This window comes from Salmo salar, chromosome ssa10 (genome assembly GCF_905237065.1).
Source record: "Salmo salar chromosome ssa10, Ssal_v3.1, whole genome shotgun sequence".
Lineage (NCBI taxonomy): Eukaryota > Metazoa > Chordata > Actinopteri > Salmoniformes > Salmonidae > Salmo > Salmo salar.
In genome coordinates this window covers 86,884,920-86,896,076 of record NC_059451.1, presented here as the reverse complement: position 1 = coordinate 86,896,076, position 11,157 = coordinate 86,884,920, and the positions used below count along the sequence as shown (strand labels likewise).

Below are 11,157 nucleotides of genomic sequence, written 5' to 3'. Positions count from 1 at the left end.
AGATGACCTAGTTGTCTGGTCGGTCTGATGCTAGGTAACGATGTCCAGCATTAGTACAGGGGCTGATGTGTTGTAAGAGCTCTCTTACTGCCCCACTGTAGGAAAGACCCAGAAAACCACCATCTTTTCATGTTGCTTTTATTTTCACAATAGCATATGATTAAAAACAGTCCACCACACACACACTGAGGTTTTAAGTAGTAAAGAGGGAGTACTTACAACCAATGATAGTCATAATACTAATGAGGATACTATTGGTAATAATGATAGTAACACTGATGGCACGTACAGTCTGTTGTCGGTATATATTGTTGTTGTGCACAAGAGACCTCTAATGAAGAGCTGGAGATGAAACCATCAAAACACTGCAACAGCATAGACGCTTCATAAGAGACCATTCAGCTATCACTAGAAGCCACTCAAGCAAGACCCGATGAACTCAAATACATTCATAACTATCCATTACGGAATAATAATATCAGGGACAGCAGAGTTGAAAGGGATGTCTCACCTTTCACACAGTCAGTTCCCCACAGTGTACACAGCAATCAAACAACATATTAGGGAAGACTGTATCCTTATGCACGTTGAGCTAAAACGTGGCATTCAGCTTCAATGTGCTAGCTTTATTGATACAGTAGATATGGGTATTGTCCTGTTGGATAAACAGTTATTACAAAAGTAATTGGGAGTAATGGAATTAAAGTTATGTCCAATCATTAGTCAATTGTGTTTGATTCTCTTTGAAGTATTGCACATTTTAGTTCTGGCGTGGTTAGTAGTATCACCCAGGAAAGTGTTGGGTATACTTACTAAAACATCCCATGTAAAACACAGACATAAGGTGGAGATATGTTTTAACCACTGGACACAATGCCATCGGCTGTCATCTTGAACACATTACCTCAGCACATACGAATCACAGACACAATGGCAAAACACTGATTGAGAAGAGCAAATGAATACAACCATAGTCATCAACTTCACCCATTTCTAGTCACAGGTAGGAGTTGATTTTCTTTCATCTCTAGATAATGAGTTGTTTAAAAAGCAACAGCATAAAGAAAGCCTCTACGTGGCTCCTAGAGAAAGGCATAGTGAATCATATGGGTCCAGAAGGCACAGCTCTCAGCCAGGCAAGACCAGAGGGGGTGGGTATAATCTAAGGTGTATGGTCTAAGTCGGAGAAGACATTTGAAGCCCTCAGAATATGTGTATGTGTGTAAGAGACATGACTGACACGCTCTTATGATCACAATAGCAGTACCCATAGTAGAAGGGGCTTTGTGTTTGCGTGAATGTCCTGTGCAGACTAAATCAAGCTTAAGATAGCACACGTGTACTGAGGTTTATGGTGCACTGCAGGAAAGGTATGTCCAACACTGGGACAAGGCACGCAAGCATTGATGTGTGTGTGTTGTCACATGGCTGTAAATTGCTGATATGTGTCTATTTTCTTATGAGAGGGGTCTAACTGAAAATCTCACTTTGACAAAACTAAGTAAATCACATTTTGTTTTTACAGCACTCTCTCTCACACACACACTAGTAAGGAGTGAGGGCTGATAAAAACTCACTGGCACTCCGTAGATGTCCTTAAAGTATGTGTGTCAGGTAGAGACATACTTGAAAACAACAAAAATTCCACACAGAAATGAGTTATGTATAGGAATCAGTTACAGTGATCTGCCCAACTCAATGTCAGAGTGTCAGATAAGAACTCCATGATGTGCAAAGGATAGATATAATACAAGTACATCATACAGTACATAATGGTATATACCATATTTATGATATCATCATAGGATTACACAACAGCACGCATCCTTAACTGAATGTCACATTGCCAAATTGGCTAATAACTACTGCAGCCAGGACTAAAGACAGAGTTTTTACATTTAACTAAATTAGCACACACCCTTATTCAGAGCGACTTACAAAAGCAATTAGGGTTAAGTGCGTTGCTCAAGAGCACAGACAGATTTCTAACCGAGTCAGCTCAGAGATTTGAACCAGCAACCTTTCGGTTACTGGCCGACACGCTTAATTGCTAGGCTACCTGCCTAGACTACCTGCTAAGCTACCTACCTTTTTAGAGTTCCTAAACTCTGATCTGAAAATATAGTGGCATTTTTTACTAGCAGTCGGGTTAGTTATGTTGTGCCATATTACTTTCCATTATCAAGTGGTCATCATTAGACACAGAAGAGGCAGCCTTCAGTTTGTCCTATGTACATATAATGTATGGGCCTCAAAGTGATGCAGTATCCCTTAACAGGCAGCAGGAGGCAGCAGGTCATCTTAGTGTGAGCTCTGTACTCAGTCCTATACTTACTGGTATTAGCTCTAAATGACCAAGAACATTGTGTGAACGGTGTACGTGTGGAAGAGTGTGTGTGTATGTTAATGAGTGAGTAGTGTTAGTCTTATTGCTATATGTCTGCTTGTGTTGTTGTTGACCATGTGTAAGCCTCTCCCCAATCTACCTAATTAGCAGGATGATTAGTCACTTAAAATGGTTAAAACAAATCAAAGGGTTAATACTGTCTATGTGGTCAAATCCCTGTGGGCCGTACATACCTTCAACATGACAGTCATATAATTACAACAGGAACTCTTATTTTGAAGTAGCCTCTGGGCTTCCAACCACGTAAACTTCAACTACCTAGTACTCCCAGCTCCGAGGGGCAAGGGGGCTTTAACAGCAGCTATACAGGTGGGTGTGGACACGGCAGGGGTAGATCAGTGTCCGTCACCGGTTGCCATGACATTTAGGGTGGGGGCTACAGACTGGGAGGGGGCTGAGTCTCTGGGTGTGAGACCCCTAAGGCGTGTGATGACTGAACCCCCTGCGGATGAGCAGGAGGTGGGATTGTGGGACTGGCTCACAGGTCCATACAGTGGCTAGGCCAGACTTCTCCGCCCCCACTATAGTTCTGACCGTCCGTTTCTCCTCAGGGCTGAGGGCTATGGAGGTAGGCCTGTTGGGGGCAGAGTGTGTAGTCACATGTAGTTCCACTCACAACCATCAGCATCTTACCCTCCTGCACAATGGGAACAGGGTCATCAGGCAACGTATGATCTAGTGTTATGGAACCCTCTCTATGCAAATCACAAAGAACCAGATAACTAAGCACATAAAGATGGCTGGTGGTGATGCTTACTCCAGTGTTCCTGTAAGCCTGCCCAGTCCACCACACCTCCAGCCCTCACTTTCCTGGAAAAACTGTGATCTTTCCGGCCTTCGCCAGTGAGTCGATGATCTGGGCCTCGTAATCTGCGTCATGTACCCCTGTTTTCCGGAACTCTCCAGAGTAGCGGTTCTGCTCCCAATAGTGGTGCCAGTTGCCTCGACTGTCAGCGCCAAAGCCAAAAACATTCACCTGTAAAACAAGACCAAGGTTTTCAAACATTACAGATAGACCAACAAATCATGTTCATGTCAATCCTAACAGACCGAGAGACACGCGCGCGCGTGCGCGTGTGTGTGTGTGTGTGTGATCACCTCACCTCGTCACACACGTGCAGAGCGAAGAACAGGACCAGCATGCCTGTGGAGGGGTAGCGGCCGTGGTGCCTGGTCCAGCGGTCATGGATGTACTTGAAGAAGGCTGGGTTGAAAATCTGAACCTGTGGAGATAAACAGTTTGTAAAGAGTTGACTTACCATGTATTAATAATTCTTCCTACATTTGTAAATGTCAATAAGAAATCTCTAAATAGCCATTTACACATTTAAACATTTGTAATAATTTATTAATGATTTATAAGGTAATGAATAAGGTGTTTGATCATAGTATGTTCACAATTTGTAAATTATTAATAATGTACTAATAATGTAGCAGTTATAAAGGAGTTATTGTCAATTCATAAGATTATTTATAAGGTATTTATATATATCATGAATGGGATATTTATAAATTGTTAAATGAATGCATTTGTAAATGTCAGTACATACACTTACTTCCTCGGTTGTTGATTAACGTAGATCCTTAAGAAACATTTACTAACTGTATATACTTTATAAACATTTATAAATGACTTGTTACTCCCCAAAAGCTGGCTACATTAGTAGAGAGTACCTAAAGCTCCACCAACAGCTAGAAATAACCTAAAACATGATATGGTCAAATAAAAAGTAGGCAATACAAGGTACAACATCTATTTAAATTAAAAACAGAGCATCTACATCTACAATTGTACTGCATTCATTTGTTGCCTGAACAATTTCAGTTATATATTTCCTAAGGTTCACAACTGCAGCAATTAACAAAGACCTGATAAATCACAAGTGATCATCAACCCTCGGCAACTTGCACTTGACCCAAAAGCATATGTGCAGTGCTACATGGCCGTTTAACACTGAAATAGCCGGGCCTCGATGAATAAAAATAGCTGGCAATGACGCAGCCTTGGGGCTGCTACATTTTAACAGAGACATTTTTTCTTCTTCGATTAGGCAGGCCTAAAGAAACATTATATTAAAACGTTCGCACATTTTTGGTTGACTGAGTGAGGGAAATGCTGTAAATGATGAGGACTCTGTGTATTGTGAAAGATGAGACGTTGAGGATTGTAAATACTGCTTTGATGTCATACAAGCAAGTCAAACACCCATGAGTCCAAATGTGCACTTCACAGTTCCATATCATAGAACTCATGTCATATACAGCGTCAACGTTTATGATCACTATGTTTGTACACTTCTAAGATGACATGGCGTCATACCTTAGGTTACTCTGAACAGAATGAGCCTGCTTGTCTACTGTGAAGAACATTGGCGCGACACACGCACCTGAATGCACTCCGTTCCATGCGCACCAAATTTTGATCCGTTTCCATGAATTGCATTGTGAAAGCCTATCTATCGTATTGTAGAACTTAGCTAGTCATACTGGCTAATAGAATAAGCTTTTAAAGTATGCCCACCTGACCCAGATTGCGATTTATAACGGACCACTTTTGGATTGCATGTGTGATATCAGGGATGCAGGGCTGTGTTCCAAACAAAACAAATACAAGTGTGCTTGTTCTAGTTCCTCAACAGCACAGCTACACTCCTAGAATAAAAGGTGCTATCTAGCACCTAAAAGGGTTCTTCAGCTACAATTATGTTCCGTTGAAAAGTACCATTGACTGATACATATAAGAGATCGGAGAGATTCTGATGACAGATGTGGTACCTTGTCTTTGTCCACCCGTAGAAACTGCTTCACAGGGGCGTAGGTACTGAGAGAGAGAGAGAGATGAAACACTCTTTTATCCTTTACTTTCTAAATTGCTTTTAAGTGATTGAATGATTCACAGACGGCGCGTTGTTCCCGTGGTTCCACAGAGAGAGAGTGCTCTGTTGTTGATGTGCTCTGATCTGGACTGGGAGGAGAGAGCAAAGAGAGAGCAAGAGAGAGAGTGGCACTGTGCTTGTGAAGGTGTGAAGCAGCAGGTCACATTAAACATGTGAACAAAATGTGCTAGTGTGAAAAGGTGTGTGTGTTAAAGCAATATAAATGGAGCTGGATTGAGTTTGAATGTGTAGGACTGTGTGTGTGTGTGTGTGTGTGTGTGTGTGTGTGTGTGTGTGTGTGTGTGTGTGTGTGTGTGTGTGTGTGTGTGTGTGTGTGTGTATCCATGCGTAAATGCATGTGTGTGCGTGAGCATTGCTCTTACAAGCGGATCTGTCCAGTGGAGAGTGCGCTGGTGATCCACAGCAGGTCCAGGGTCTTGAAGGGCACCAGCACGAAGCTGACATTGGCTGCCAGGTTCTTGGCACTCTCTGGGTACATGAAGTGGTGGGTGGTGTGGCTGCCTGCATCCTCCTCATAGCCCACCGTGGGGGCCAGGTTGATCCTGAAGGACACATAGACAGGACAGACACAGGGAATCAGACCATGCTGGAAGTAACTCCAAAGACAGACAGACACGGACAGAGGGATATCAAGACATTAGGGAAGAACAACAGACAGACAGACACCATGAAGACAGAGTAGTAGCTGGTTGGGCCCACGCAGGCAGGCTTCTGAAGGCAGAAAATGGCTGCTGATCCCTGGATGCTGTGCTGGGTTTCATTACTGTTATTTATCCACCCACACACATTCTACTGTCATTAAAAACACTCTCTCTCCCCCCTCTCTCATATGCAAACCCACTCCCATGCTTAGATATTGTCACTGATTGTCTTCATCCCTGTCCATGGATTGTGTATGCGTCATGTGTGTGTGTAATTGTATAGTGTACTGTATGCATGGCTGTGCATGTGTAATGCTTGTGTGAGTATATGCTATGTATGTGTCTGTCTGTGTGTGCGTTTGCAGACAGACAGGGAGAGGGATTAGCTCAGTAGGATTTAGTGCATTACCGTTATAATCTATATGTTTTGCTGCCTTTATCTTCTTAAGACACAAAGCCGCAGCCTACGGAGAGCTGCTGGTCACATGACCAATTATCCAGCCAATGTGGAGGGAAGATTTCATCAAACATAATCAGATTCAAGACATCAGCAGAACCTATTGTTGAGGACACCCTACGCCCCCTCCCCACCCACCAACCACAAGGGTACACAATCTTCTGCAGAGATACGAAAGCCTTCAATAGCTTACAATCGCAGTATAATACACAGTATAATACACTGTATAATACACAGTATAATACAAATGAACAGCTAATAAACAGATTTAGAAAACAAGCACCTCTTTCTCTCCCACCCCCCTCTCCTTCCCTTCCTCACCTCATGATGTAGTTGTGGCCGTCTATGGTGGGCCCGTACCCGGCCCCACGGAGGTTGCCTGAGTTCCCCACCACTGCACAGCGCAGGCAGCGGGCGGGGTCCCAAGAGCCGTAGGGGGAGCGGCCTGGGATCACCTGGAACAGCCGCAGCAGCACCTGCTGGATCGTGTGGGGCTTGAACTGAGGCTGCAGCATCTACAGGCAGGGGGCGACAGAGAGGCAGCACGGTCAGGAGAGCAGGCAGGGGCAGTACCATAGACTCATATGGGAGGACAGGCCACTGAGACTGGCTGAGGAGAGGGGGATGGGATGGGAGAAGAAGAGGTGGTTCTGAGGGCAGAAAAGGACACTCTTCTCTCTTTCCTCCACCAGGATGTCGAAATAGGGCAGAAGGGGAGGGTGTAGTAGTGATTCATGAAAAAAAAGAAAAGGAAACTGAATATTTAAATGAAGGTGAAAAGAGGTGAAATGTTTTGGGGGGAAATGGATGGAGAGAGGACATCTATGTATAAACATTGAAGGTGAAAATGAGAGGCTGTTTTTCAACACTTGGCTATCTGAGCACCTCCCAACAAAGAAACAAAATAGTTCCATCAGACTATTGGCACCCCTTTCAAATACCTCTCCCTCTCCCACAAGCAACCCTCTTTCTCTCTCTCGCCATCTCTCTCCTCGCACAGCTACTCCCCCCTGCCACCTCCTCCCCAATTCTCAGTTTCCCCTGCATGACCCTCTCACTGTCTCTCTTTTCCTCTCTCCCCATTGCTCCCCCTCTATCCTTTCCTCTATCTCTCTTGCTCCCTCTCATCTCTCTCCCTCTCCTCGATGCCAACGCCTGGCACTGCACAGTGGATTTCTGCAGGGTCACACATTTTTGGCAGATGTTTAGTGGGCACTGCTGCTGCCAGACTGTGTCTTTACTGCTCTGCTCCTGCTCTGCTCTGCTCCTGCTCTGCTCTGCTCCTGCTCTGCTCCTGCTCTGCTCTGCTCCTGCTCTTGCTCTGCTCTGCTCTGCTCTGCTCCTGCTCCTGCTCTGCTCTGCTCCTGCTCTGCTCCTGCTCTGCTCTGCTCCTGCTCATGCTCTGCTCCTGCTCTGCTTCTGCTCCTGCTCCTGCTCCTGCTCCTGCTCTGCTCTGCTCTGCTCTGCTCCTGCTCCTGCTCTGCTCTGCTCGCTCTGCTCCTGCTCTGCTTCTGCTCTGCTCCTGCTCTGCTCTGCTCCTGCTCTGCTCCTGCTCTGCTCTGCTCCTCTCAGGCTTCATTGTAGAGAAACTATGACTATACTCTTCACTACCACCTCTCCCTTATACCAAGTATATACACTGAGTGGCGCAGAGGTCTAAGGCACTGCATCTCAGTGCAAGATGCGTTACTACAGTCCCTGGTTTGAATCCAGGCTGTATCACAGGCTGTATCACTGCCTAGAAGGCCAGCATCCCGGAATTGCCTCTTCACTGTTGACGTTGAGACTGGTGTTTTGCGGGTACTATTTAATGAAGCTGCCAGTTGAGGACTTGTGAGGCGTCTATTTCTCAAACTAGACACTCTAATGTACTTGTCCTCTTGCTCAGTTGTGCACCGGGGCCTCCCACTCCTCTTTCTCTTCTGGTTAGAGCCAGTTTGCGCTGTTCTGTGAAGGGAGTAGTACACAGCGTTGTACGAGATCTTCAATTTCTTAGCAATTTCTCGCACGGAATGGCCTTCATTTCTCAGAACAAGAATAGACTGACGAGTTTCAGAAGAAAGTTCTTTGGTTCTGGCCATTTTGAGCCTGTAATCGAACCCACAAATGTTGATGCTCCAGATACTCAGCTAGTCTAAAGAAGGCCAGTTTTATTGCTTCTTTAATCAGAACAACAGTTTTCAGCTGTGCTAAAATAATCACAAAAGGGTTTTCTAATGATCAATTAGCCTTTTAAAACGATAAACTTGGATTAGCTAACACAACGTGCCATTGGAACACAGGAATGATGGTTGCTGATAATGGGCCTCTGTACGCCTGGAATGTAGATATTCCATAAAAAATCTGCAGTTTCCAGCTACAATAGTCATTTACAACATTAACAATGTCTACACTGTATTTCTGATCAATTTGATGTTATTTTAATAGACAAAAAATGTGCTTTTCTTTCAAAAACAAGGACATTTCTAAGTGACCCCAAACTTTTGAACTGTAGTGTATGTTATTTACCTTCGTATAGCATAAGATCAATCAATCAATGTGCATGCAAAGAACACATTGAAACAAACAATTCAAAAAATGTACCCACAATAGAGCATGTTGGGAAATATGACAGATGGTCAAGGTTTTTGTGATGATTGTACTGTACCTTTATATCCAAAATATTGGGTAGAAAAGTGGACCATTATACTAGATTATCAACACATGTACCCTAAGGCACCGAACAGAGATTATATGTGTATGTCTGAAGGTACATTATGTGTATTTTGACATTTTTGTACCCCCGAGAACAATACTGTACTCTCACTGTACCCTTTTTTTTTTGAGAGTGTAAGGGGCCAGCACTCTGCTCAAAGACTAGCCAATTCCATAAGAGATATGTTACTAAAACAATATCTTCTAACCAACTCAAAATTGCAGACTTTTCACTTTACAGGAGATACATTAATCCTAATCTATGCACTCCTTCACCTTTCCCTACTTCATTAGTTCCTCCTCTCTCTAATCTCATTTACTTTACACTGTTTCGGCACTGGCCGGTCTACTTCTGTTTACAATCTCACCTAATTATCTAGTGGGATATATATAAAGCCAGCAACTCAAGGACGTGACACTAAATAGGCTAAACCTCTGACCTCCCACCTCCTCTACGTTACTTAGAAATAACAACCTCTTTTAGCCAAGAAATCACATAGGCTTGATTTCCTGACAGTAATTCAAACAGAACTTCCAGGGACATTTACAGCTCTGTCTTCTTTTAATATGATTGGCAGAGCTGCTCTCATTCTTTCCATGGAGACCAGGAGAACGAAAGAGGATGGGTAAAATGGAGTAAAAATAGGTGGTGTTCAACTGGATCACTTACCACCCACCAATAGTAGACATCTGCAGGCAGCTGGATGTTGTCCCGTGTCCACACGGGGGAAATGTCCGGGTCGTAGTTCTCATCGAACCAGTCCGACACCCCAGGGTCTCCCACACAGCGGGGGCAGGCACATGTCTTCTCCTGCTGGGTGCCCTCTAGAGGGCTTAGCTGGTGAGCACCAGCGTAGTTGGGCACTAGTTTAACTCGGCGAGACTCCTCCCATCCGGGTGGGTCCAGGTAGGGCAGGCTGACGCCCCCCCTCAGGGAGATGGAGAAGAAGAGGGAGGTGAGAAAGACCAGGCCCAGGGAGCCCAGCAGCACCCACACCCTCAGTGAGCACCGCATGCCCCCTCCTCCACCTCCGGTAGACCCCGGCCGACCCCCCCGCTCCACGCTGGCCCCGCCTGTCAACCAGGGCCTCAGCTTCCCTGACCTCTGGCCCCTCGCCCCCCCAGGGCCGCCCCACACCCAGCCCCAACCCCAGCGCCCCTCCCGGTGCTGGGTGACGGACGGCACCCGGTCCCCCCACTGCCATGCACCGCTCCCTGCCACTGTCCCCACCCTACTGGCCTCAGCTCCACTCAGCGTGCAGGCTGGCTCACGCTGGCTCAGAGAGAACACTCTTCCAGTCCGTCAAACAGAGAGAGGGAGAGTCGCAGCACCACAGTGTGTCTCTCAGTGTCTCACACTAAACAGTTTCTCCCAGAGTTGTGTGCTGCTCCCTTCACTCTCTGTCTCTGCACACGTGGCTGCCGCTCTTCACACCTTCCACCCAGCCCCGACTTTCCACACACAGCACTGCTCAAGTCCTGGATGGGAGCTCCAGCAGAGTGTCTGCACATAAAAAAACTGACGAACTCAACACAAATTGTACACTGTTAGCCTGAGAACATGTCAGAGTCTATCACGCTGTGTTAACCTTGGTTAGCAGTCGTATCCACCTACAGTGATATCCATGGTAAAAGTCAGGTACTGAGTCATTAGTGTCATCTCAGTCGTCCAAGTGGTTAGTCCGCCCCTTGCGTTTGGAGTCCTCTGTGAAATGCTGAAGCAGTCTTCTGAGAGATATGCTCTAGCAAGCTAGATGGGAGAAAGAAGGTGAAAGAGGGTAGAGACTGCTGGGAGGCTGATATGAAAGAAGCTCCATCGAGTCTCTCGTCATCCTGAACAAATAACACGTCTCCCCGCCTCCCTTTGTCTCGCTCTCTCTTCTGCCCCTGTCTCGCTCAAGCTTTTTTTCTGTCAGTAGAACCACTTCAGAGATTCTGAGACTAGCAGAGCTACTCAGGACCTTGTGTTCTCCTCTGAAACATTGGGTCTGGTGCCCTGTAGTCTAGTTCTCATTGAGGCTGTGAGTGGTGTGTGTCCCTGTGTTGGCAGACTGAGCATCT

The 11,157-nt window shown here is 45.6% G+C and overlaps 1 protein-coding gene across 1 annotated transcript; it reads right to left on the bottom strand.

The window, feature by feature from the left end:
• Positions 1–122: 122 nt before the first annotated feature.
• Positions 123–10,397, bottom strand: st3gal2 (ST3 beta-galactoside alpha-2,3-sialyltransferase 2). The gene is made up of 6 exons (XM_014124237.2): positions 9,767–10,397; positions 6,724–6,917; positions 5,667–5,846; positions 5,183–5,228; positions 3,511–3,630; positions 123–3,383 (listed from the first exon to the last, which is right to left on the bottom strand). The coding sequence occupies exons 1-6, from the start codon at positions 10,109–10,111 to the stop codon at positions 3,210–3,212; spliced, it is 1,059 nt and encodes a 352-aa protein (XP_013979712.1). The 5' UTR covers positions 10,112–10,397; the 3' UTR covers positions 123–3,209.
• Positions 10,398–11,157: the final 760 nt, after the last annotated feature.